This window comes from Phyllobates terribilis, unplaced genomic scaffold (assembly GCF_046119375.1).
Source record: "Phyllobates terribilis strain yellow unplaced genomic scaffold, ASM4611937v1 Scaffold_10__3_contigs__length_209671492, whole genome shotgun sequence".
Classification (NCBI taxonomy): domain Eukaryota; kingdom Metazoa; phylum Chordata; class Amphibia; order Anura; family Dendrobatidae; genus Phyllobates; species Phyllobates terribilis.
Genome location: NW_027362770.1, coordinates 178,918,661 through 178,946,650, shown reverse-complemented (window position 1 = coordinate 178,946,650; position 27,990 = coordinate 178,918,661). Strand labels below are relative to the sequence as shown.

The 27,990-nt window shown below is 47.9% G+C and overlaps 1 protein-coding gene across 1 annotated transcript; it reads right to left on the bottom strand.

Annotated features, from left to right (window-relative positions):
* Positions 1 to 5: 5 nt before the first annotated feature.
* LOC141164729 (prostaglandin-E(2) 9-reductase-like) lies at positions 6 to 21,751 on the bottom strand. The gene is made up of 9 exons (XM_073650241.1): positions 21,550 to 21,751; positions 7,621 to 7,788; positions 7,322 to 7,438; positions 7,081 to 7,158; positions 5,281 to 5,403; positions 4,066 to 4,175; positions 3,478 to 3,643; positions 2,408 to 2,490; positions 6 to 168 (listed from the first exon to the last, which is right to left on the bottom strand). Exons 1-9 carry the CDS (start codon positions 21,634 to 21,636, stop codon positions 126 to 128), a joined length of 975 nt encoding a protein of 324 aa, XP_073506342.1. The 5' UTR covers positions 21,637 to 21,751; the 3' UTR covers positions 6 to 125.
* Between the last annotated feature and the right edge of the window lie 6,239 nt (positions 21,752 to 27,990).

The window sequence follows — 27,990 nt, the reverse complement described above, 5'->3', positions numbered from 1 at the left end:
GACCCTTTTGTATCTTTAGTGATTTCTTTATTCTGTTATCAAAAAATGAGAACTTCTAAAAAGTTCTCAATAATCAATTTACGAAAATCGGAGATCTTTTCTACGGCACAACAAAACAGATGAATTTAATACTCCTCATGGAACGGATACTTCGGGTGATCGCCCCATCTGCAAGATCAGAAAAAATGATGTTACATCTCTTAAAGTATTGGAGCAGGGGGAGGATTCAGCAAATTATGCTCATTCACTTGGAAAAATTATAACCAAATGACAGAACCACTTGCTAGCCATATCCTGATCCAATGGTGTTTTTTATCTGCGATAGCCAAAGTAAACAGTGTACTGAGCCGAAGCACCACAGCGCCATACAGTCAGTAGTGGTCGTTCTCGGGTACTGAAGCTCAGATCACATTCACTTCAATAAGAGCTGACCTTCAGTTCCAGGGAATGACCACTATGTAGGTGTGGTTTTTCAGCTCCATACACTATTTACTTCCAACTACCACGGGTCCTTCTAATAGCTGATAGTAGGGGTATCAAGTGCCTTACCCCCAAAGATATGCTGTAGGTGACCTATATTAAAAATAGGTTATCAATGTTAAGGTCCTGGACAACCCATTTAACTCAAAAATGTGTCCATTTAATGCTTTTTCCCTGCCAATGCGGGTAGGGGCCCATCAATGCCAGCGTAAACTTCAACTGAACGTGCATCCTTAGACGCACATTCAGCTGAAGTGTATTGCAGTGCAGAGACCCACTGGGTCTGTGCACAGCAATACACGCTGCCGGCCAATCAGAAGACTTTGGCGTGCATATAACTGTGGGCTCATGGCAGTGATGTCATGCGCTCTTGTCGCTTGCACGTTGAAGTCAGCTGCCGGCTTCAGAAGAGGACGCCGCATGACGGGGGAGCGGAGGGAAGGTGAGTAGAATCATTTTTTTTTTCTATGAATTTAAGAACAGCGACAAAATGGGGGACATGTATCAGGATGGGAGATATATATATACCAAGACGGAGTTCAGGATAAGGGACATATAAACCATGATGGGAGATATATATACGAGGACGAAGCCATCAAGCAGGAGGCGGCGGAGGCCTGGTCAAAATTTTGCACTGGGGCCCATCAGACTCTAGTTACATCACTGGATAAAATGCCCTCCCACTTGACAAATGTACAAAAGGATGTCACAAGCTTCATCTAATGAAGGAGCCTACTGGTGTTAAAATTATTAAATAAATTTACTGATCTTCATGCTTTATAAAATATGTCTTGCATAGATTTACAAAGCAGATGTACAAACAGGCTGGCAGACGTGGTGATAGTACTCCAAGAGACGGTGACTTTTTGACCTTGTGAGAAAAAATACATGTGTACATAGGGAGAGAACTGTCAATCACCTTTATTGAAGCGAGAAGAAGCCGTCTCAGACTTATCTCATCTCTCCCAGCTGGGTCTTTAAACTGCATTTCAGAGAAAGACCTAATTGGCCAAAATGCCGATTTTTCTGAAATTTTCTTCCATGCAGATTGAGCATATGGGTGGCTGTTGGCCTCTATTTTTCTGAACCATAATTGGCCATTGACAGATTAAAAAATAAAAATATCCTTAAACTTCCCTTTCCACTCACCTCCTCGGCCCGTCTGGTCCTACCGCTCGTTTTGGAATCTTCGGGCCTCTCATACTGTACATGACTTCCTGCTTTCCTGGTGGCTGGGAGGGTTTTGACCATGAGAGCATGAAGGTCACATCGCATGTTTTGACATCATGACACAGTTGATCTTCTGTGATCTTGCGCAGATCTTTGTCAGGCGCCATAACAGCCGGAAATCTGGCACAGTGTGAGAGGCCCGAAGATTCCAACGTGATTGGTGGCTGATAAGAACATGCGGAAAGGATAGGACGGGTAGTGGTGAGTAGCAGAGGGACTTTAGAGGTGAGCATAAGGGACATCAAATTTGTGCAGAATAACTTCTCCATGAATCGAATTTCTTGGGAAAAAAAATACTGTTACAAGAGAATTCAAATTTTGCCCGATCTGTTCATCTCTAGCCAGCATGAATCAAGTGACAGGATCCATGTTCCAGCCGCACCTACAGAACACAAACTGAAAAGGTGACCTTTTCTGGAGTAGATTGGGCTCCTCTTTACACCGATATCACACACAAGAAACCTTCCTGCTTTAAGGAAGTTTCAGCAGCTCCCGTGAAATATGCCAATCTCTTCCGAGAGTTTGGGTAGATTGTCTTTTTTTTCTGAGGGTTTTTTGGACCATCAGTAAGAGTTGGTTTGTATTATGTGGGTGTACAACTCTATGTGCACTTATGTGTAGTGTATTCTTTATATAAGGAGCCTACATGCAATTTGTCCAGAATTTTGGAAAATATTCTCCAATATGTTGTACTTACTTGGTCCAATCCACATAGCGTAGGTTTCGATTCAGTCCATTAAGGCTTTTTATTTCTTCCTCACTCAACTCAAATTTAAAAACCTGAAATTAGAAATTACCATAAATAAAAGTCAACTTGTGATCTCTCGGAAACTGGACCTTAGCATTTAGAAATTAGTAACTTCAGAGAATGTAGCTAAAATGTCCACATTTGATGGAGGAGTATGAAGATAGTAGAAAATTGGCACTACTTATACTGGATTTACCAGATAATATCATACCTCTGTCATTTTCCATGTGTTTAGTTACTTTTGCAACTAATGGTTTCATTGCTGCAGTGCATATCAATCAAAGGCACAGGCAACTTTGCAAAATCGCAAAATCTCAAAATCTCCTGCCATTTCGTAAGTAATGTGCTCATATGTGTGTCCAACGTAACAGACTACAAACAAATCTAATCCTACATGTACAAGAATTGCTGAGGATTTCCCATTCGGATCTTTGGAAATTGGACCCGAATTGTAGAATTTGCAGCCACATGCTACAAAAATTTTCTCTGCTTATTTGCTACAGATTTTTCCCCTTTGAGTTCAATAGGGAGGTCACAGTTCACAACAAAACCCAATTATTGTGGATTTTGCAGCCGATTATTCCTGGATCTCCACCTGCCATGGACCCCTAATACTGGGAAACTTTGCTCTCTGGCTTCTCGAGCCAAGCCTCACACTACAGTTTGGTAGTCGTGTTGGCATTGACACGCTGGAAACGTTGGCATAGTACTTCGCTCCTGGAGAGAAGCTTTCTCAAGCAAGGGGGTCACGTCATGCTAACATGCATCCTCTCAAGTCAACTCTTGGCATTCGAAACTACTCATGTTGGCACACAATGTGGTACAATTGGGTGCAATTTTGGTTGCTTGAAAAGGTTGTTTTTGGGTATGGAGATCCAACAGTTGAAAAGAGACAAGGAAGGAGATCGAATGCATACTTTGTCACATGATGGATGTGTTTTGGCCATAAGATTTTGAGTAATTCTTTACTGGACCACTTCGTACCTAAAGTGTGACCTTCTAAATACCACATCTCATACCTCAAGATTCTGCTTGATCCTCTCCGTCTTAAAACTCTTAGCTAGAACCACTATCCCCCTCTGTAGCATATGTCTCATTGCAACTTGGGCAGGAGTTCGGCCATGTTTTTTTGCAATTGCATTGAGCACAGGGTCCTCCAGCAGGAATGGAGCAGTCTGGTCAATCCTGGAAGAGTAAAGATGCAATGTAGATAAACTTGAAGGGGTTATTCAGGACTATTTTTTTTCCTTATGGAGCTAAGTACTTATTGATAGGTAGCAGTGATGACCCCCATCAACAGAGCACAGTGGAAGAGAAGGAACTGCTCTGTCGACATGACATCACAGGAAGCATGAAAATCACTGGCAGGAGCGGTCCATGACCACTCTGAGCTGGTAGCGTTTGCCACATAACAGACAGGTAGTTAGTAACAATCTGTCGATAGGTGCTTAGCCCCATAGGGAAGAAAAAAGTCCCAGATAATCCCTTTAAGGTTAAGTCCACTAAGATTTACTTATTAAACATGTTTCTCCCTTTGTAAGGAGAAGAAGGACTCGGAGTAGTTGCAGTTGCAAGTTCGGATTGTCCAATCCCAAGAGAGCTCTTACCAGTTTGGATCCCGAGTAGAGCCCAGCACCCCATATGCCACCAGGACTATGTTGTGGGATTTGCAGAACTCCAGCAGCTTGGCCGGATTATTGTAGATGTGACATTCCACCTGGAGATTTACAAAGTGTCTAAAGAAATGACCAAAGGCAGATACTAAAGGCAAATTTTGTAAGGAAATGAAACGAGGAGTATCGTCTGGTTTGGTTGGAGCCAACACAACTTTTTCGACTGTATACTATTTTTCATACTTGAACTCAAAGTATGACTTGCTATGGAGGCCACTCATAGTAGACATAAGAGTTGGTGGATCAGCAGTAAAGAAGTGCTAAATTACAACTATACAAAAAAATTTGGCTGAAGGCCAATTCAGTATGAAGCCCCTTCTCCTACCCCTTGTTCAGAAATCTACAGTCTGTAGACTAAGCTGATGATCTTGACCATGCGCGAACCACCAATGGGGTGAGGAGGGTGATGTTCCTACTAGGATATGAGCTCTGATTGACTCAAAAATGTCTGCCCTGGGAACACTCCTTAAAGGCAATCTGTCAATGGGATCAACCCTCCTAAGCCGGCCATATGGGCATGTAGGTCATAGAAAGTTGAATAAAATGATACCTTGATATCTGCGATCTGATGTCTTATTCCAGAGAAATCCAAATTTTTCTAAATATGTAGATAAGCTGTTAAGATTGATGGGCAGAGCACAGATCTCCTCTAGACCTTGTATTAAATGAAAAGGGCGTTTCCAGTGTGAGACATGTACTGACTGACAATCTGCTCTCCTGATCTACATGTCTCACACTGGTAACGCCGCCTTTCATTTAAAATAAGCTCTGGAGGCGGAGTCTCAGGGAGATCTATGTCCGTCCCATAGATCTAATCAGCTCATTTACATATTATGAAAAAACGTGAATTTTTCTGGAAAAAGACACCAGATCGCAGATATTAAAGTATAATTTTACTCAACTTTTTATGACCTTCACGCCCGTATAGACGGCATAGGAGAGTTGATCCTACTGACAGATGCCCTTTAAAGGGATTCAGCTACCAAGCTAAGGTTTTGGAGTGGCTATATTACCAATCTGCTATTAGACACTCTTTTCTAAGTAGACGTCATATCTAAGTCTAATAAATTTTTGGTATTTGCTATTGGCAATGTCTTGTAAAAAATACAAATGTTCAATAATCTTGGAGACAGGATAGTTCTGTGTTACCTGGTTGCACACAGGTTTGTATCTCAGTCCCCGCATGTTGAGGATGAGCTCCAGCTGTTTATGGTTAAAGTTGGAGACGCCGATAGATCTGACCAGTCCGGCTTCTTTACAATCTTCCATGGCCTACAATAAAAGTAAAAAATAAGAAAAAAAATCACAAAAAGTAAAAAATGATTAAATCAGGTTTTTGTGCTACATGAACTTAAAAAAAATGGGCAATGTTTTATTTTCTTAATTTTTTATTAAAACGAAAACAAATTGTAATCTTGCAATTTTCACACTGGCCACTGGGGCATTGTTTTAGACTCATATTTCCTGTCTATTCAGAAAGAGTTTTCAGCAGCCTCATTATCATCAGAGGCAGGATTACAATGACAAGTAACACTGAGATACACCACTGATAACACAGGAGCCACCAATCACAATAGGGGATGTCACAGCTCACCTCCTCCTGTAAAATGACAGGTAACACCTCTATATACACTCGATAACACAGGATTCACCATTCACAACAGGTGATGTCACAGCTCACCTCCTCCTCCTGTACAATGACTGATAACACCTCTATATACAGTAGATAACGCAGGATTCACCATTCACGATAGGTAATGTCACAACTCACCTCTTCCTCCTCCTGTACAACGACTGATAACACCTCTATATACAATAGATAACACAGGATGCACCATTCACAATAGATGATGTCACAGCTCACCTCCTCCTCCTCCTCCTCCTGTACAATGACTGATAACACCTCTATATACAGTAGATAACACAGGATTCACCATTCACAATAGGTGATGTCACAACTCACCTCCTCCTCCTGTATAATGACTGATAACACCTCTATATACAGTAGATAACACAGGATTCACCATTCACAATAGATGATGTCACAGCTCACCTCCTCCCCCTGTACAATGACTGATAACACCTCAATATACAGTAGATAACACAGGATTCACCATTCACAATAGGTGGTGTCACAGCTCACCTCCTCCTTCTTCTGTACAATCACTGATAAAACCTCTATGCACAGTAGATAACACAGGATCCACCATTAACAATAGGGTACTGTATATCACAGCTCACCTCCTCCTCCTCCTCCTCCTGTAAAATAACTGATAACACCTCTATATACAGTAGATAACACAGGATCCACCGTCCACAATAGGTGATGTCACAGCTCACCTCCTCCTCCTGTACAATGACTGATAACACCTCTATATACAGTAGATAGCACAGGATCCACCATTCACAATAGGTGATGTAACAGCTCACCTTCTCCTCTTGTGCAATGACTGGTAACACCTCTCTATAGAGTAGATAACACAGGATCCACCATTAACAATAGGGTATACCACAGCTGACTCTGCTCCCTGTCCCTTCATGATGACCCTCATTTAATGCTTCAATACAAAAGATAAAGTCTGGATCTGACCATTGTGGCTATGTACATGTGTTATTTCCTGAAACAATAGGAAGATAAAATCTAAAAAAAAAACAGTGGCCAATTTGAAAACTGCAATAGATCTATTTTCCATTTTAAATACAGATCGTGATATGTAAAAAATATATATAAATATCGAACACAACAATCTGATTTAAGCAATTGGTCATTTTCTGATGATAGCTTCTCGTTAAGTCATACTGCAAGGTTGCTGTTATGTAAGAGTTGAATTCATCAACATTCACGAAGAGCCACTCGTAGACCGAGATGTCACTTGTGACATATAGGAGGACAAGGTGACTCCAGTAACAGACTGAAACCTCTGAAAAGTCTAGGGTTTGTCTACATACCTTCCAAGTGTCTCGAATATCAGTATTGTGGTAAATCATTTTTCCATTTTCATCTGTTGGCTGTAGATCATCACCGGGCTTAAAACCAAGAATAAAAAAAAAATAATCAAAATTCAACCTATGAAATCTAGTGTCAAAAAGAAGGAAGATCATGAGATAAGTTGGATGTGTCCTTTAGCCACCACAAGAGTTCAAGCTGTGACCAGTTTAGGATATGTTGATGGGTCATGCATGTACAAACCTTGAATTCGAGGGGATTATGAATAAGATAAAGATCTAAGTAATCCAGATGTAGATCCTTCAAAGACTTCTCAAGAGCGTGACGGACCAACTCGGGGGAATGATAGGTGCTCCAAAGCTAGAAGGGGGAAAAAGTAAAAAATTGCTTAAAAATTATTGAAAAATTAAGAGTCCATGGAAGAGTGGATGATGGCTAAGAAATACTGTAATAAAGAGCTACCATCTGTTACTTTCAACAGTGACCAAGCTGCTAAAGAGTACAACTGATGGCTGCTCATGGAGGCATCTCATTGTCATTACCTTGCTGGTGTAGAACACATCTTCTCTCTTGACCGCCCCATCCGCGATCTTCGCATTGATAGCTCGTCCGACCTCAACCTCATTCCCGTATATTAATGCGGCATCAATGTGATGATACCCAACATCAAGAGCAACTTTCACAGCCTCCTCCGCCATAGACTTAGGGAACTAAAGTAATGATAGAAGACAAGGGTAGACAGTACCATAGGGTTACGTGAACATTTCATTTTGCAAAAACCATATCCAAGTCGAAGTCTCCATTATAGTTGACATCTTCTCCGACTGTGTCCTTTCCCCTTATCCTTCCTCTTTATTCTACCTTCACCAAGGCTTGTTCGGGCTACAACATGAGTGATTATTAGTGTTGAGCGAGCACTAAAATGCTCGGGTGCTCGAAGCTCGGGCCAAGTTCGCCGTGATACTCGGGTGCTCGACCCGAGCAATGAGCCCAATGGGAGACCCGAGCATTTTTGCGGCGGCACCCCCGGCAGTCTGTAGAAAGCCTAAAAAGTGCCCAAAACGATAGTGACAGTGCTCAAAAGACATGGGGACAGCATGGGCATCGCCCCAGGAAGCATTTCTGACCCCCAGGTCACTGCTGTCAATAACGTGGTCAGAGGTATTAAGCCACTTTTACGGGCTCACAATAAAACGTTCAAAAACGAAACTGAAACGGTTTTCCTGTGAAATATGTTAAGGAACTTCCTTTCCAGGGTAAAGACTTGTGTATAAGGTAAAATAAATAACCAAAAACAAAAATACTCCTCCACACCTTGGGCTATGTTCACAAGTAGCATTTTTTATGTGTTTTTGCACTTTTGTATTGCTTTCAACCGTGACAAATGCATTCACCGAGAAATGTCATTTTAACATTTTACAACCTTATCTGGCCATGTGCTGTGTGAACCAGACTCCTCCGGTGGGCCCTGGCTTCTCCATCAGGGGAGTTGAGAGTGCCAAGGTGAGGACCATGATTATGATGATGATAGAAGTTAGCGTCTGCTTTGTTTTCTTGGAATGCAAGCGCATGTATGTAGTAGCGGCTAGGCCTGAGGTGGTCAGCGTTTTGGCGCATATCCTACCTCCTCCGAGGATTGCTGGATGTTTTCCTGCTACTATCCCAGTTCTATGACTCTCGTTACAACACAGCTTCAGGTGATGAATGATGGATGAGGTGGTGGCAAAGGAGAAAGAGCAGGAGGAACAGGGACCATTCACATCAATATCAGGTCAGTCAACCACACATGTAGGATATGTTTCTGTACCAAAAGGAGCGGTTCGGCTACACAGTTATAGGGCATACAGTGAGTGCAATGCCTACCAAAAATTCCGAGGCACTCCAATGCCCCTTGGAAGTGACATGGAGGTCAGAGGGCCTTAACTAAACCATTTTTTCCATTTATAGCAACTGGGTCTCCTGTGCACTGTTGGCCTAAACAGTGAATGGAAGGCTTTCCAAAAATTATGAGGAACTGCAATGCCCCTTGAAACAGACGTGGATTACAGCGTACTAAAAAACTTCTACCCATTATTGGGGAGTGGGTCTCCCTTAGTGTTCGCCTATGCATTGAAAAGCAAAAGCTGACTAAAATTAGGAGGAAATGCAATGCCCGTTGGAAGAATGGTGGAGGTCGCAGTGGAATAAAAAGACAACATCAATGCCCCTTGGAAAAGTGGTGGAGGTCGCAGTAGCTTAAAAAGACGGTTTTAATGCCCCTTGGAAAAATGGTGGAGGTTGCAGTAGCTTAACAAGACGGTTTTAATGCCCCTTGGAGAAGTGGTGGAGGTCGCAGTAGCTTAACAAGACGGTTTTAATGCCCCTTGGAGAAGTGGTGGAGGTCGCAGTAGCTTAACAAGATGGTTTTAATGCCCCTTGGAAGAGACGTGGAGGTCGCAGTGGAATAAAAAGACAATATCAATGCCCCTTGAAAATATGGTGGAGGTCGCAGTAGCTTAACAAGACGGTTTTAATGCCCCTGGGAAAAGTGGTGGAGGTTGCAGTAGCTTAACAAGATGGTTTTAATGCCCCTTGGAAGAGACGTGGAGGTCGCAGTGGAATAAAAAGACAATATCAATGCCCCTTGAAAATGTGGTGAAGGTCGCAGTGCTTAACAAGACAGTTTTAATGCCCCTTGGAGAAGAGGTGAAGGTCGCAGTAGCTTAAGAAGATGGTTTTAATGCCCCTGGGAAAAGTGGTAGAGGTCACAGTAGCTTAACAAGACGGTTTTAATGCCCCTTGGAGAAGTGGTGGAGGTCGCAGTAGCTTAACAAGACGGTTTAAATGCCCCTTGGAAGAGACGTGGAAGTTGCAGTAGCTTAACAAGACGGTTTAAATGCCCCTTGGAAGAGCAATGCAGTACAGCATCTTAAAAACATTATTCCCATTATTGGGGAGTGGGTCTCCCATAGTCTTTTCCTATGCCTTCCAAGCAAAAGCGGCCAAAAATTAGGAGGGAGGAACTTGCAATGCTGGCAAACAAGAGCCATGCAGTACAGCATCTTAAAAACATTATTCCCATTATTGGGGAGTGGGTCTCCCATAGTCTTTGCCTATGCCTTCCATGCAAAAGCTGCCAAAAATTAGGAGGGAGGAACTTGCAATGCTGGCAAACAAGAGCCATGCAGTACAGCATCTTAAAAACATTATTTCTATTATTGGGGAGTGGGTCTCCCATAGTCTTTGCCTATGCCTTCCAAGCAAAAGTTGCCAAAAATTAGGACAGAGGAACATGCAATACTGGCAACATGGACAAAGGTCACCCTGGTGGTATAGTGGTGGTGTAGGCTGAGGATAAGGAGAAGAGCAAAATACAGCCGAAATGAGGAAGCGTATACCCATATGTGGGTGTGAAGCGGTGCATGGGAATACACCTCCCGAAATAACACAGTGGATTTGACTTTATGTTACTCTGCTGTCATTTGGTGGTGATGAGAAGTCTGGCCCAATCCAGCCCTTGTTCATTTTGATAAGGGTCAGCTTGTCAGCATTGTCAGTTGACAGGCGATTGTGCTTATCTGTTATAATTCCCCCAGTGGCACTAAAAACACATTCCGATAACACGCTAGCAGCAGGGCAGGGCAGGCCAGGACCTCCAAGGCGTACAGAGTGAGTTCATTCCAAGTGTCCAGCTTGGATACCCAATAATTAAAAGGCACAGAGGAATCACGGAGGACGCTGGTACGGTCGGCAAGGTACTCCCTCACCATCATTTGAAACTTTCCACTCCTTGTTAGAGTACCCCGCGCCTCAGGGCCTGTAAGCTGGTCGGGTCTCAGAAAACTGTCCCAGAATGTTGACAGTGTTCCCCTGCCTCTGCTGGATTGGAGTTGCGTCTCTCTCACCTGTACGCCTTTGTTGGGCAACGAACTGTGACCTCTGCCGCTAGCGTGTTCAGATGGGAATTTTTTTAACAGTTCTGCAGCAAGGGCATTCTGGTACTGCCCCATTTTTGTAGACCTCTCCACCTCAGGAATAAGAGAGTGAAAGTTCTCCTTGTAGCGGGGGTCTAAAAGTGTCACCAACCAGTAATGACTGTCACCCAACATTTTTACAACGCGAGGGTCAAGGTTAAGGCAGCTTAACATAAAGTCAGCCATGCGTGCCAGACTGGTAACGGGCAAGACTTCCGTGTCCTCACCAAGATGACGACTGACCATGCTCTCCTGCTCCTCCTCCTCCCCCCTGTCCTCAGGCCACCCACGCTGAACCGACGGTATGACAGTTGTACAGGTACTACCGTCTACAGTACATGATACCAGCTCCTGTTCTTCCTCCTCCTCCTCTCCCTCATTGTCCCCCAATGCGCATTGGGATGAGATGAGGCTGGGCTGTGTGTAATCGACTGCTACGGCTTCTTGATCCATCTCATCATGCTCTGACTGCAATGCCTCCTCTTTAATTCTCTGCAGAGAACGTTGCAAAAGACAGACAAGTGGGATGCTGACGCTAATGATGGCGTCATCGCCACTCACCATCTTGGTGGACTCCTCAAAGTTTGTCAGGATGGTACATATGTCAGACATCCAGGTCCACTCCTGAGGTCTTATGTGTGGAGTCTGACCTGAATATCGACGGCCTTGTTGCAGCTGGTACTCCACAACTGCTCTCTTCTGCTCACAAAGCCTTTGCAACATGTGGAGGGTAGAGTTCCAACGTGTGGGGACATCACACACCAGTCGGTGTGCCGGAAGCTGCAAACGCTGCTGCAACACAGCAAGGGTGGCGGAAGCTGTAGCCAACTTGCGAAAATGAGCTGACAGGCGGCGTACTTTGACGAGCAGATCTGGCAACTCGGGGTACGATTTAAGAAACCGCTGAACCACGAGGTTAAGCACATGAGCCAGGCATGGTACGTGTGTGATCTCGCCTCGCATCAGAGCCGCCACCAGGTTACGGCCATTGTCACACACGATCATGCCTGGATGTAGGTTCAGCGGTCTCAGCCACAGATCTGCCTGCTCTTTCACAGCTGTCCACAACTCACAAGCAGTGTGAGGTTTATCACCTAAGCTTATGAGTTTCAGCACAGCCTGTTGTCGCTTGGCTGATGCAGTACTGCAGTGCTTCCAGCTTGTAACTGATGTGATATCTGAGATGGAGGCTGAACATGAGGAGGAAGAGGAAGATGAGGTGCAGGAGCTGTACAATGTGGGGGCAACTCTGACTGACATAGGGCCCGCAATCCTCGGTGTGGGGAGGATGTGTTCCATCCCAAGGTCCGACTGAGTCCCGGCTTCCACTATGTTTACTCAGTGTGCCGTCAGGGAGATGTACCGTCCCTGGCCACAAGCACTTGTCCACGTGTCGGTTGTCAGGTGGACTCTCCCAGTAACTGCGTTGTTGAGGGCACGGCAGATGTTTTGGGACACATGCTTGTGTAGTGCGGGGATGGCACACCGGGCAAAATAGTGTCGGCTGGGGACCGAGTACCGAGGTACGGCCACCGCCATAAGGTTGCGGAAGGATTCCGTCTCCGCCAGCCTAAAAGGCAGCATTTCCAACACAAGCAGTCGTGAAATGTGCGAATTTAGGACTGTGGCCTGTGGGGCGTTGGCTGCGAATTTGCGCTTTCGTTCAAAGGTCTGGGATATGGACAATTGAATGCTGCGGTGGGACGTGGACGTGGATGTTGATGCTGTTTCTTGAGAAACTGCCATAACAAGTGAAGATTGAGAGGAGGGGGCATCTTTGCATGCAGTATGGACAGGGGATAGCCTTGCACGCATGACAGGGGGTTCTATTACACGCACAACAGCGGAAGAAGCAGTGGTGACACCCGCTGACACTGGTCGTGAACCCTGGGGTTCGTCCCACAAAGTCGGGTGCTTTGCTGCCATGTGCCTGATCATGCTGGTGGTGGTCAGGCTGGTAGTTTTGTCACCCCTGCTGATGCTGGCATGGCAGGTGGTACAAATGGCCCTTTTGGGGTTATCAGCAGAGTCTTTAAAAAAATTCCAGATTCTGGAAGACCTACCGGTTGTACTGGCAACATCCCTCGTGTTGGTGTTACGGGGAACTGTTGCCCGCCTTCTGTGTGCGGCCACCACACTGCTTCTTCCTGCCTGTTGGGGTACTCTGCCTCCCTCCCCCTGTGTGCCACTGGCCTCGCTCTGTGTGTCCTCCTGCCACGTTGGGTCAGTTACTAGATCATCCACCACCTCCTCCTCTTCCACTTGCGCACCACTATCCTCCTCCTCACTTCGTGGCAATTGTGTCTCGTCATCGTCCACCTCTTGTGACAAATTGCCAGCGTCAACTTCCTGTGGCCGTGGCTGTTCAAATATTTAGGCATCGCTACATGGGATCTCCTCTTCCACCACTTCAAGCGTTTCAGGCGAGGGGCCCAAATAAGGAAATGGACCAGTGAACAGCTCTTCAGAGTGTCCAAGTGTGGGATCAGTTGCTGTCGGCATGGTGGGAGGAAGGAGCATCAGGGTGAGGAGGAGTATGCGGACGAGACTCACGGCTACTAAAACTTGACCGTGTGGAAGACAGACCGGAGGTGGTGGTGCCCAGGTAACTGGAAGTATTATCTGCTATCCAATTAATAACCTGTTCACACTGATCAGTTCGCAGTACTGGTGTTGTAGTGTGGTTCCCTAGTAATTTGGTCAAGAAGTGGGAGCGAGAAGATGTGGCTGTTGGTTGTGGCACATTTTCACCTTGGCCACGGCCCCGTCCTCTGCACGCACCATCACCAGAACGTCCACTTCCACGTCCCTTGCCACGCGCCTTGCCCATTGTAAATTAAGTAAAATAGCTTACACTCGCACTATCAATGGAAAAAGGGTAACAAAAAGGAGATTAGAACCGTGGAAGAGGAAAACCACAGTTCTATTTCTCTGGCCTACACCAGAATCTTTTAAACAGATATATTTGTGACTGAACAGACAGGGAGACACTATTTTTTTTTTTTTACGTAAAACAGGCCAAAAGCTGGATAATACAGAGATTTGAACCGTGGAACTGCAAAACCATAGTTCTAATTTACTGGCATATACCTGACTTTTTTAATAGATATATTTGGGGCTGAACAGTCAGCGACACACTCAAACTGTTTTTTTTATGTAAAAAAGGCCCAAAAGTGGATAATACAGAGATTTGAACCGTGGAACTGCAAAACCACAGTTATATTTTTCTGGCCTATACCAGACTCTTTTAAACAGATATATTGGTGTCTGACCAGTCAGGGAGACACTATTGCGTTTTTTTTTTACGGCAAAAAATGCCAAAAACAGGATAATACAGAGATTTGACCCGTGGAACTGCAAAACCACAGTTATATTTTTCTGGCCTACACCAGACTCTTTTAGACAGATATATTGGTGTCTGACCAGTCAGGGAGACACTATTACGGGTTTTTTTTACGGCAAAAAATGCCAAAAACAGGATAATACAGAGATTTGACCCGTGCAACTGCAAAATCACAGTTCTATTTTTCTGGCCTACACCAGACTCTTTTAAACAGATATATTGGTGTCTGACCTGTCAGGGAGACACTATTACAGTTTTTTTTACGGCAAAAAATGCCGAAAACAGGATAATACAGAGATTTGACCAGTGGAACTGCAAAACCACAGTTATATTTTTCTGGCCTACACCAGACTCTTTTAAACAGATATATTGGTGTCTGACCAGTCACAGACACACTCAATTTTTTTTTTTGTGGGGGGGGGGGGGGGGGGAATACCAAAAGGTTAATAAGACGTGTATTTGGACAGTCTGACTGAGAAAAAAAAATACAGGATTTAGATGAAAAAATAAAAAAAAATTTCCTGGCCCCTGAGACCGGGGTGATAAGTCTAGTAATTTGACCAACTGGAGCACACAGGACTGTAATGCAGCGTTTGCAGGTATAACAACTGCTTCTCCTATACAGCATGCCTGCCTGATATCTGGGATGGATATTAGTCCTGAGAAGGACTGTTTGTTTGATCTGGCAGCCTTTACAGACCCTACACTAACTATTTCGGAGTATAAATCTCTCCCTAGCTCAGCAGCACTGACCCCACACTGGCTGATCCGGAGCGACTGTGTCCAAGATGGCGGCGCCCGGTTTTAAATACTCGAGGTGACGCTGTGCGGCCAGCCAATCACTGTAATGCCCACAAACAACATGGCTGCGGCATTACAGTGACTGGCTGGCAATCCCTGCATGTTCATTGGCTCTGTAAAGAGCGGCAAACATGCAGGGCGGAGACCCGAGCTCCCGCCCGAGTAACCCGGAAATGCTCGGTGCTCGCCGAACATCCCGAGTAGCGTGATGCTCGGGCGAGTACCGAGCAGTGCCGAGCATGCTTGCTCAACACTACTGATTATCCATAACAGTGTACTTGTTACAGCTCCAGGTTCCCCCAATTCTCTCCCTGTTGTGCCTCTTATGTCTACTGTGTCTCCAAGAAATATGCCAACTATAGCTCCTCTAGTTATCCCCTCATTACCATGCACTATCGGCTCTGCTGAATGTGCATGATGTAAGAGAAGAAGGGGTGAATATCTCTGGGACAATAGCAAGGGGAACTACTGTTTTCTGTTATCAGCCATTTCAGGCTAGGCATTGGCTATTACCATAGTGTTCTTCAATACCAATATGGCGCCTGAACCCTGAGGGTTCAGTCGCCACAGAGGTACTGCACCTCACCCAGAGGTGTGGTATCTCCTTCTTTCAGATAAGGATGGAGTACTTCCCCGGGACCCCAACACCTGCATCCAACACCACACTGCTCCAGGCCAGCTGGAAGGGCATTATGCACTTCTTTTGCTGCCCTGTCCCTGGCTGGAGTGGGGGGAACCAAAGAGAGGGGGAACCAGTAGTGGGTGTGGGTGGAGGATGTAGAACAAGGGAGCACTTAAATAATAGATATAAAAAGGGAAGCCATCTTAGTTAGTCAGTCAGAGAAATGGTGCAGTACAGTTGACGCGCCCCCTGGGCCAGTGTTGTTGGGGATACCCGGAGCCGGATCAGATGGGGGTTGTAGTCTCCGAGTGGCTGTGACCCGGTCCGTGCCCAGGGTGTCAAGCTCAGTGTGTGGCAGTCCTTACTGATGTTACTAAAGTTCTTTATGTCGACTACGCCACCCGTTGAATTGCGGTCACTACGGCCGCCGCTGCAGCAGGGTCCGCTGAGGCTGATGGTGTTTGTGCAGCTTAGGTAGTATAACCCCCAATGGGAGGGGTATAGCCTCAGGGGGTCAGGTGCAGAGGATGGTGGTTGTGGAAGTGCAGGGAAGATGGTAATGAGAGTCAGAGTCGGGTTGTGCAGTTCAGGGTTCTTTACTTACTGCTGTTCTTGTACCGGTCACTCCGGCCTTGAGTGACCACCCGAGCCGCGCTGCGTCCACCAGGTCCTGGACTCGGCCAACCCCCAAGTAGTTCTGGAGCGTGGTTCTGAGCTCCCTTTCTGTCCTGTCCTCGTCTCTGGCCTTCCCCACCAGGGATCCACCTATGTCCGGCTCCCTCGGGCCTCTTGTTGGCGAACCCTTGCCTCTGGGTTCCCTGACCCTATGCGTGGTCTGCCTTCCGGGTGGATATAGTGGGTGGCCGTGGCAGATTCTGCCCACGGCCTCCGGTTCCTGGCTAAGGTGTGCTGTAGCCTCTGCCAGCTTGGGATCCGGTACCCTGTTGCCAACTCTTCACCCTTTGATTTAATTTGGGCTCTCAGAGTTCCTTCTTTCTCTCCCTCTGGGTCTTTCAAACTCCTCTCTCACTCTTGGCTCTGGGGCTGCTCTGCTCCTCTGCTCTCTTCCACTCCTCTGCAAAGACTTACTGACTTCTCACAGACTGACCCTGATCTTAGATGGTGCCCACCTTAAATACTCCCTCTATGTGTGAGCTCAGGTGACCAGCACCCAATGAGCTCCTAACTTTACCCAGGCTGCTCCCCCTCTCTGCCCCTACACTACTGGGATGTACCACCCCCCTCCCACTCCAGCCAGGAACAGACTCGGTCGTACCTGCACATTTCTAAGTGGGAGTACCATTGGTCTGTTCCTCGGAAATGGGATGTGTGTAGTGCATGCAGCTTTCTGAGCTCAGTTCCACACTCCATCCTTACCCGGGAGTGGAATATCACACCTCTGGGTTGAGGTGCAATACCCCTGTAGCAGCCGAATCCTCAGGGTGCTACATTCCCCCCTGGTAAATCACAGCACGTCCTCGGGCTGTAAGATATAAAAACACCAAAACATACAATTTTTGCATAAACAACATAATAAAAACATATAAAACATATATATCAGCAATAAAACTTTTTTTTCATAAATAACATTCTCGTAGACTTTTCTTGCTTCTAGCTCCTCCTCCGGACACTGTGCAACGTGTGCCCGGGAAAAATGCAACAGTTTCTCTAGAAAAATGGTTTTCCTATAAAACCGGTAGGGGGCGCTTTAGGAAGCGCAACTATATACAATGGGATATGGCCGCTCTCAGTCCTCGGCCAGGTATTTAGGAAAGGGATGACCGCTCTCAGTCCTCGGTCAGAGGGATTAAGGGAAATACGGGTAACAGTTCAATTCTCTGGTCCCAACGGGGACTATAATAGCAGCAATGGTTCACTGTGCCCCGACGGGCAACTATATACAGCTTCTACTCTGCTGTACTCAACGACGACGTCCTCCTGCTCTTTCTTTGTGGACAGTTTCAGTTTCAGACCCGTTCGGGCACGTATGCTGGGCAAATAGATTTTCACCCAGGTGCGGCACTCTTGGTTTTATGGGCGCGGTGGTGGTGGCGCCCGGGTTGCCCAGGCCTTGCGGCCAGGCCTGGGGCACCTGGAAAGTGAAGGGCACCGTAAGGACGGCGGCGCCCTGGGCTACTTGGCCCTGCGACCAGGCCGGTGGCTCCGCGAAGGTAGGGGGCGCTGTTGGTATTGCGGCGCCCGGGGGTACTAGGCCTTGCGACCAGGCTGGTGGTACTTCCTGCTTGGTCACGCTCGGGGTCGAGGCGTGTGACGTCACAGGGGTCGCGGCTCCCGTTTGAGGCCTAGTCTGCGGCGGTGACGTTGCAGCGATGGGCACGGCAGGGGATACTTCGGGCTCTGCGACGGGGAGCTGGGGCAGGTACGCGGTTTCCCGGTTTGGGGTAGAGACGTCCCCTTTACCTGCCTCCTTTCGTTCGGCTCCCTTCTCGGCGCCGTCTCCGGCCTTCAGTCCTCCTGCGCCATCCTCAGAGGCGGTCTGTCTCCTCGTCTCGGGTGGCGTGCTCCGCTGACGGGTTCTTGTCTGCTGGGCCATCTCACGGCTCCACTCCGCCAACGTCTCTCGCTGCACCCGGGCCATCCTCCGTGCGAGGCCCTCCAGCGCAGTCTGTGCACACTCCCGATCTCGGGGGAGCTGTGCCAGGACCTCCACTAAGCCTAGTGGGGTCGTTGCTTCTAGCAGGCTCCTGACCAACGGGTCGGTGCTGCTCTGCTCTCCTTCCGTTGTCTCCAGCAGGCCTTCTGGAGTGGCGACCGGCAACAGGCTCCTGACCACTGGGTCGGTGCTGCCTGGAGTGGCGGCCCGCATCAGGCTCCTGACCACTGGGTCGGTGCTGCCTGGCTCTCCCTCCAGACGTCTTGTCTCCGGGTGCGCTCTCTCCAGACTGCTCCAGGCGACACCCATCTTTGCTCTCTTCTTCTCAGTCCTCCCACTTCGAGGGCGGTTCCGGGGCCACTTGGTGATTGTCAGCTCCAGGGGCAGTTCTTTCACGCTGACAGACACCTCTAGCATCACAGTCTCTGTTGGTGGGGGCGGTTTCCACTTTTGGCGCCATTTTCGGTCCTGGCCCACGATGGGAGGTGGCCTCTTGCCATCCTCTGGTACGCCCATAATGGCGTCCGCTCTTCCAAGGCGGGAAACCTTTGGAAATGGCGGGAATCGTCTCCCAGTGGCGGGAAACTCTGCAGATGGCGGGAAAAAGCTGTTAATGGCGGACAACCGGCGGGAAACGACCTGTGATGGGGTCCGATGGCGGGGACCCTCCGGAACCGGCAGGAGACTTCTTTTTGAGGTAAACTTGTTCTTTTCTTCAGGCACGCAGTACCCGGTTGTTGTGGGCACGTAATCCTGCCGACTACGCCAAAGTTGACGCGCCCCCTGGGCCAGTGTTGTTGGGGATACCCGGAGCCGGATCAGATGGGGGTTGTAGTCTCCGAGTGGCTGTGACCCGGTCCGTGCCCAGGGTGTCAAGCTCAGTGTGTGGCAGTCCTTACTGATGTTACTAAAGTTCTTTATGTCGACTACGCCACCCGTTGAATTGCGGTCACTACGGCCGCCGCTGCAGCAGGGTCCGCTGAGGCTGATGGTGTTTGTGCAGCTTAGGTAGTATAACCCCCAACGGGAGGGGTATAGCCTCAGGGGGTCAGGTGCAGAGGATGGTGGTTGTGGAAGTGCAGGGAAGATGGTAATGAGAGTCAGAGTCGGGTTGTGCAGTTCAGGGTTCTTTACTTACTGCTGTTCTTGTACCGGTCACTCCGGCCTTGAGTGACCACCCGAGCCGCGCTGCGTCCACCAGGTCCTGGACTCGGCCAACCCCCAAGTAGTTCTGGAGCGTGGTTCTGAGCTCCCTTTCTGTCCTGTCCTCGTCTCTGGCCTTCCCCACCAGGGATCCACCTATGTCCGGCTCCCTCGGGCCTCTTGTTGGCGAACCCTTGCCTCTGGGTTCCCTGACCCTATGCGTGGTCTGCCTTCCGGGTGGATATAGTGGGTGGCCGTGGCAGATTCTGCCCACGGCCTCCGGTTCCTGGCTAAGGTGTGCTGTAGCCTCTGCCAGCTTGGGATCCGGTACCCTGTTGCCAACTCTTCACCCTTTGATTTAATTTGGGCTCTCAGAGTTCCTTCTTTCTCCCCCTCTGGGTCTTTCAAACTCCTCTCTCACTCTTGGCTCTGGGGCTGCTCTGCTCCTCTGCTCTCTTCCACTCCTCTGCAAAGACTTACTGACTTCTCACAGACTGACCCTGATCTTAGATGGTGCCCACCTTAAATACTCCCTCTATGTGTGAGCTCAGGTGACCAGCACCCAATGAGCTCCTAACTTTACCCAGGCTGCTCCCCCTCTCTGCCCCTACACTACTGGGATGTACCACCCCCCTCCCACTCCAGCCAGGAACAGACTCGGTCGTACCTGCACATTTCTAAGTGGGAGTACCATTGGTCTGTTCCTCGGAAATGGGATGTGTGTAGTGCATGCAGCTTTCTGAGCTCAGTTCCACACTCCATCCTTACCCGGGAGTGGAATATCACACCTCTGGGTTGAGGTGCAATACCCCTGTAGCAGCCGAATCCTCAGGGTGCTACACAGTCAGTGAGTAGTAAGGAGAGGAGGGGAGCAGAGTCTCTTCAGGAGCTCTGCTCCATTGTGGGCCTAGTGAGAGAGGCCCATGAGAGGAGTGGGAGCAAGGGAGGAATGCTCCAGGAACGGAAGGGATCCCAGGGGGTATGGTGAGTGCAGGACGGCACCCGTACGCCCCGAATCTGCCAGGTGTCAGAGGGATCAGGCCGCAGGAAGAGAACCGGTCCCTGGCCCAGCCGTGTTACTCCAGGTCTCGGCTGGAAAACCGGAGGCTTCTGCACTTCCATGGTGCAGTTGCCACAGCCTCACCTTAGTCGCCGTGAAGGGCATCAAGTAGGTCCGGGAACACCAGGTTGCCCAGCGTGGACTTCAGAGCACCCGATCGGGACTGTATGTGGGGAGCGCAGGGCAGGAGGGAGAAGACCCAGTGCGTGAAGTCGGTCAAGGAAGGAACATAAGAAAAGGGGTCCCATTAAGTGCTTCTAATCTACCTGAAGGAGTGCTGAACCCCTGCCTAGCAAACGCAGTGCGACGTGGGAGTCTGACACCTGGACACTGTACCGAGGAACCTAAAAAGAACTGTGAGTAAACTCGGATGACTGCACTCCACTGTCTCTGTCAGTTATTTCCATCACGCTACCGCGCCTGCACTACAACACCCAGCATTACCATCAATCCTGCTCCGGGGGCCCGCTCCGCCTGTGGGGAGCAGAAACATCCCATCTGCCATCCCATCACTCCCGGAGGTCTGCAGCAGCGCCGGTATTCATTACCGGGAACCACAGGTGACGTCACGAGACAAACTGTTAAAAAAAAAGCCCTTTTAAAGAGTGAGCCCAGGGTACGGGCCCGGGAGCCGACTGCCGTGATATCCTACAAAGAAAGTAAAGGCCCGGGTACCGAGTCTTCCTCCATATCCCCCCTGGGCGAGTCACCATGAAAGATACGAAGTAGAGAAACTTCCCCACCCTCCATGATTACTTTATAGACAGTTACGCCCGTCAACCGTTCCTCTTATAACGTTCCCGTACTGTTATAAGCACCGCTATGATGTCGTCAGCAAATTATTTCACCCTCGTGAACTTGTAGGATCGTATCTGAAAGATTTCAAGTTTTAAAAAGCCATCCTAAATTTGTAGTTAATAGCTATCACAACCTACCTCCTCGGGGGCATAGGTGCCCAGTCCGACCACCGGTATTTTGTGCCCATCGTTCAGTGTAAATCGTGACTGTTTTGTCAGCGCCATAATTCTGCTTGTGGCTCAGATCCGTCCTGAAGTTCCTTCTGTGAACATCAACTTGCTTGGCTGGACCCCAGGAGCGACGCTCCACCTCTTGGCTCCATTACATCCTACTGATCAGACAGCGCTCACCGAGCATAGATTATGCCAGGTCACTGCTATGACTGTGCCAGCTTGTGAGCCGTGGGAGTAAACCTTATCTTGAGAGACTTGTTATTGACCGAAACAAGGTGTCTATTATAAATATGATATTTGTATACAGCTGCAAGCAAAGCTATACCCCCATCCCCACCCATCTTCCCTCATTGCAAATTCAGTTTATTAGCAAAGTTTGCCTTAAACCGATGAAACATGAAAAATTAAAATAGCTCAACTAAGTTAACCAGTGATTTCTGCAAAAATGTCACTTTTACTGACTACTGCAGTCTCAGAATTATACACCCCTTCATGACAAGCATCTTTAGTATTAAATGAATCTCCTCTGGCTGTTATGACCTGATTCCTGTAAAAATGTCACTTATACTGACATCTGTACTCTCAGAATCATATATCACTTCATGACAAGCATCTTTAGTATTAAATGAATCTCCTCTGGCTGTTATAACCTGCTGCCCCTCTGGCTGTTATGACCTGATTTCTGCCAAAATGCCACTTTTACTGACTACTGCTGTCTCAGAATCATACACCCCTTCATGACAAGCATCTTTAGGACTAAGTGAAGCTCCTCTGGTTGTTATGACCTGCAGCCCCTCTGGCTGTTATGACCTGATTTCTGTAAAAATGTCACTTATGCTGACATCTGTACTCTCAGAATCATATATCACTTCATGACAAGCATCTTTAGTACTAAATGGAGCTCCTCTGGCTGTTATAACCTGCAGCCCCTCTGGCTGTTATGACCTGATTTCTGCCAAAATGCCACTTTTACTGACTACTGCTGTCTTAGAATCATACACCCCTTCATGACAAGCATCTTTAGGACTAAGTGGAGCTCCTCTGGTTGTTATGACCTGCAGCCCCTCTGGCTGTTATGACCTGATTTCTGTAAATATGTCACTTATACTGACATCTGTATTCTCAGAATCATACATCACTTCATGACAAGCATCTTTAGTACTAAATGGAGCTCCTCTGGCTGTTATAACCTGCAGCCCCTCTGGCTGTTATGACTTGATACAGATGTGATTCATAACAAGTCACCGACTTCTGGCGACATTTTTGAAGAATTCTGAGACTGCAGTAAATGGTAAAAGTGGAATTGTGTGGTGAATTTGGAGAAACCACCTGATATGTTACATGTGCTGAGCTACTGTATGTAAGATGTTCTTGTTTGATTGGTCTGATGTAAAAAGCAGAATATTTGTTACTTTTTGCTAATAAACCTAATTTGCAATGGGGTGAGAGATAGTAAGGAGCAGGAGACCGCTTGCCTTGAGGTCTGTGGTGTAACCTGGAGAGATCAGTCCTATGTCACAGAGGACTGAATGGAAGTTGGAAAGGGCGTTGCTTAAAGAAGAGTATTTTTAAGATAAGGCCAGGGGTGAGAGTGACCGTCCTCATTTGTTATTGAAAAAAAAGTTGTATTGTGCTAGGTGTACCCTGAGTCGTCATTTCATTGTTTCAAGTTGCACCTGCCTCGGCTCAACAGGGCTTCACCACCTTCCCTTATGGCCTCTGCACTCTGCTGTGCTCCACGTTGGGTTTTACACGTGGCCCGGCATGCTCTCATGACCTCATCCCACTAAGACACACACCTGTGTGTTGCTATTAAAAGTCCGAGCCCTGTGTCCTGTTTGTTTGCTGTGCTCTTCAACAGCACCTGGTCTGCATCTGCCTTGTGACTCCACATACCTGTTGCCTCCGTTACTTTGCATTTGCTTGCGTCTTCTCTGCACCTGTCCTCCTGTGTGCCAAGTCCTCGCTCCACACGTGCTTCCCTGCCTGCTGCACCAACGCTTGAGGTCCATGTGCCCACCTGGACCTGAGGCTTAGTAAACCCACCTCGCAAGGTGAGCAGAACAGGTCCGTTTGGAGATGACATTGTTAACATTATTTATGTAGTCATTATAATAATAATAATCTTTATTTATATAGCGCCAACATATTCCGCAGCGCTTTACAATTCAGAGGTTCATATACAACAGTCATAAGTAACATAGCTAAAGATAGTACAATAATTAAAGCAAAAATAATGACGACCCTGCTCGTAAGAGCTTACAATCTACAATGAGGTGGGGGGTGACACAAAGTACAGGGGCTTTACAATGATGGTCCAGCCATCTTGAAGGGATGAGGGATAGATAAATGCTGCATGAGCTAGTTACCTACCAATATTTGTAGTGCTTTTGGGTGCGGAGTTTAGAGGAGAATTATGTTTAGAGAAATAATGAATTGGCTATAAATATATAAAAGGACTTCAATTAGGGAACGTGATAGGCCACCCTAAACAGATGTGTTTTTAGGGAGTGCCTAAAACTGTGTAAGTTGTGGTTCGTCCTATTTTTTTTGGGTAGAGCATTCCAAAGAATAGGTGCCGCTCGGGAGAAGTCTTGAAGCCGGGAGTGGGAGGTACGGATTAGTGCGGATGTTAGTCAAAAGTTGGTTGCGGAGCGTAGAGAACGGGTAGGCCGATAAACAGAAATAAGGGAGGAGATGTAGGGGGGTGCCACACTGTGGAGAGCTTTGTGGGTGAAAACAAGCAATTTAAATTGGATCCTATAATTCATGGGCAGCCAGTGCAATGACTGGCACAGAGCGGGGGAGTCTGAGTAACGGTATGCCAAATAGATGACCCTGGCTGCAGCATTAAGGATGGACTGGAAAGGGCAAAGTCAAGTGAGGGGGAGGCCAATTAATAGAGAGTTACAGTAGTCAAGGCGGGAGTGGATCAGGGGTTTTTGTTGTTTCCAAGGTGAGAAAGGGGCGGATTCTAGAGATGTTCTTGAGGTGCAAGCGACAAGAGCGGGCAAGAGATTGTATGTGGAAAGTGAAGGAAAGATTGGTGTCAAACACAACGCCTAGATAGCGAGCCTGCTGGCTTGGCGTTATTGTGGTGCCACACACGGAGAGGGAGATGTCAGATTTAGGAAGGTGAGTAGACGGCGGGAGCAGAAGAAGTTCAGTTTTGGAAAGGTTGAGTTTCAGATGGAGAGTGGACATGATGTTGGAAACTGCGGCCAGACAGTCACTGGTGTTCTGTAGTACAGTGGGGGTAAGGTCAGGGGATAAGGTGTATAGTTGTGTGTCATCAGCATAAAGATGGTACTGAAAGCCAAATTTGTTGTTGGTCTGTCCAATTGGGGCCGTGTAGAGAGAGAAGAGAAGAGGGCCAAGGACTGAACCCTGAGGAACGCCAATATTGAGTGGTAGGGGGGAAGAAGTGGAGCCAGCGAACGATAGACTGAAAGAGCGGTCAGATAGGTAGGAGGAGAACCAGGAGAGAGCAGTGTCCTTTATGCCGATTGAGTGGAGCATAGAGAGTAGGAGGTGGTGGTCAACGGTGTTGAAAGCTGCAGAGACGTCAAGAAGAATGAGCAGAGAGTAGTCACCGTTACGTTTTGCTGTCAGAAGGTCATTGGTTATTTTGATGAGTGCAGTTTCTGTAGAATGTAGGGGGCAGAAGCCGGACTGTGATGGATCTTGAAGAGAGTGAATGGAGAGGTAACGGTTAAGGCGGGAGTAGACAAGACGCTCCAAGAGTTTAGAGATGAATGGGAGATTGGAGACTGGTCTGTAGTTGTTTGTGCAGGAAGGGTCAAGAAAGGGCTTTTTAATAATAGAGTAATGATAGAGTGTTTGAAGGAGGAGGGGAAGATACCAGAAGAGAGGGAGAGGTTGAAGATTTTAGTTAGGTGAGTAGTGACGACTGAAGAGAGAGACTGGAGTAGATGTGAGGGAATGGGGTCAGTGGTGCATGTAGTAGGATGAGAAGAAGTGAGGAGCCTGGAGACTTCTTCTTCTGTGACTGGGTCATATATGGAGAGTGATCCAGAGGAGATGTGGGGAGGGATGGGAGTCACGGCACTTGGTGGCTGGGAGCTGATTTCCTCATGGATGTTCTCTATTTTCTCTGTGAAGTAGGAGGCCAGGTCCTCAGCACAGATGTCCGTGAAAGTAGTCTGCGCTTTAGGACTGAGGAGGGAGTGAAAGGTGTCGAACAGTTTTTTTGGGTTGTTGAATAGTGAAGAGATCAGGGTGGTGAAGTAGGACTGTTTGGTGAGGTGAAGGGCAGAGTTATAGGTTTTTAATATAAATTTATAGTGGATAAAGTTTTCTGGTGTGCGAGTTTTCCTCCGTAGGCGTTTGGCGCTTCTAGAGCATCGCTGGAGAAATCGGGTTTGCGGTGTGAGCCAGGGCTGTTTTACTCTGTGTTTAGACGTTCTGGGGGTGAGGGGCACTATCTGGTCCAGCGTGCTTCTGAGAGCTTCATTGTAGTGATATACAGCCAGATCAGGACAGGACAGAGAGGAGATTGGGGACAGTGATGAGTGAAGGGAGTCTGTAAGTGTATGAGGGTTAATGGCTTGTAGATTTCTGAATGCGTGATAGGTCTGTTGCATACCGTCCATGGATTCCAGAGTGCACAATTAAAAGCGGGAGATGAAGGAGTACAAATGATGTTAATAAGGTTACCAGTGTTTCGATGAGAGGTGGGGGAGGGGTTGGGGTTGGTGGAGGGTGGACCGGGGTTAGGAGAGATATCCCCTGAAATAAGTAGTAGCAATAAAAAGAGAAAGAGCAGATAGTTTTTGGATTTGTGACATGGTTTATTGTGCAATATCTTTGGATAAGATGGAGTGAGATTTTTCCAGAAATTAAAAAGAGCATGGGAGCTGTACATGGGAGAGGGAAGGAGGGAGGGGCAGATGTGGATGAGTGGTGGAGGGGGGATGGGGCGGTGAATGTGGATGACAAAAGCACACAGGAATATGGACGCATAAATAAAGTACCTAGTTAGAAGAGAGTACAAAGTGTGGGTTATCTGACTCCTGCCCTGAATGATTGCCATTGAAATGAGTGTCAGAGACACTTGTCGAATAGGACACTTTGCTGAAGAGGACACGTGCACACACCCCACACCGTGTGCACCCAGGGTCGGACTGGGGCACCGGGACACCGGAGAATTCTCCGGTGGGCCCGGGCTCTCGGCGGGCCCCGATCAAGACGCCAGGGGGCCCGCTGGTTAACATGGCCACCGGTGTACCTACACTGGGGACCAAAGGTGGAGGGGGGCCCTTGCTGTGCATCTGATGGCAATCTGGCGTGCTTCTTGGGCCCCCAGGCCTGGGCAGGAAGCAGAGGACGATGCTACGGGGCAGGGTAAGTGTTGCAACGGGGTAAGTGTTGTTTTATTTTTTGTTTGTTTTTTTTTTTTTAGCTAGAGCGATGGTGCTGGAGCAGGTGGGGGGAGAAGAGGAAGAGCAATGGTGCAGCAGCAGGTGGGGAGAATATGGAGAGCAATGGTGCTGGAGCCGATGGGGGGAGAAGAGGGGGAGCAACGGTGCTGGAAAAGGTGGTGGAAGAGGAGGGAGAGCAATGGTGCTGGAGGAGGTGGGGGAGATATGGCAATGGTGCTGGAGGAGGTGGGGGAAGATATGGCAATGGTGCTGGAGGAGGTGGGGGAAGATATGGCAATGGTGCTGGTGGAGGTGGGGGACGATATGGCAATGGTGCTGGAGGAGGTGGGGGAGATATGGCAATGGTGCTGGAGGAGGTGGGGGGAGATATGGCAATGGTGCTGGAGGAGGTGGGGGAAGATATGGCAATGGTGCTGGAGGAGGTGGGGGGAAGATATGGCAATGGTGCTGGAGGAGGTGGGAGGAGATATAGCAATGGTGATGGAGGAGGTGGGGGGAGATATGGCAATGGTGCTGGAGGATATATGGCAATGGTGCTGGAGGAGGTAGGGGAGATATGGCAATGGTGCTGGAGGAGGTGGGGGGAAGATATGGCAATAGTGCTGGAAGAGGTGGGGGGAGATATGGCAATGGTGCTGGAGAAGGTGGGGGGAGATATGGCAATGGTGATGGAGGAGGTGGGGGGAGATATGGCAATGGTGATGGAGGAGGTGGGGGGAGATATGGCAGTGGTGCTGGAGGAGGTGGGGGGAAGATATGGCAATAGTGCTGGAAGAGGTGGGGGGAGATATGGCAATGGTGCTGGAGGAGGTGGGGGGAGATATGGCAATGGTGATGGAGGAGGTGGGGGGAGATATGGCAATGGTGATGGAGGAGGGAGATATGACAATGATGGAGAAGGTGGAGGAGAGCAGTTATGGGGAATTATTTGGATGCTGTATGCTGTTAATATCTGGTCTGGTCACTATGTGGGGGTAATATGGGATCTGGTCATGGTGTGGTG

Coding starts and splice junctions, on each gene's coding strand:
- LOC141164729 (XM_073650241.1), bottom strand. CDS start 21,636: ATGGCGCTGACAAAACAGTCACGATTTACACTGAACGATGGGCACAAA. Junction 7,439..7,620: donor ATGTGTTCTACACCAGCAAG/GTAATGACAATG, acceptor TCCCCCTTCTAG/CTTTGGAGCACCTATCATTC. Junction 2,491..3,477: donor GGATCAAGCAGAATCTTGAG/GTATGAGATGTG, acceptor TTCTAATTTCAG/GTTTTTAAATTTGAGTTGAG.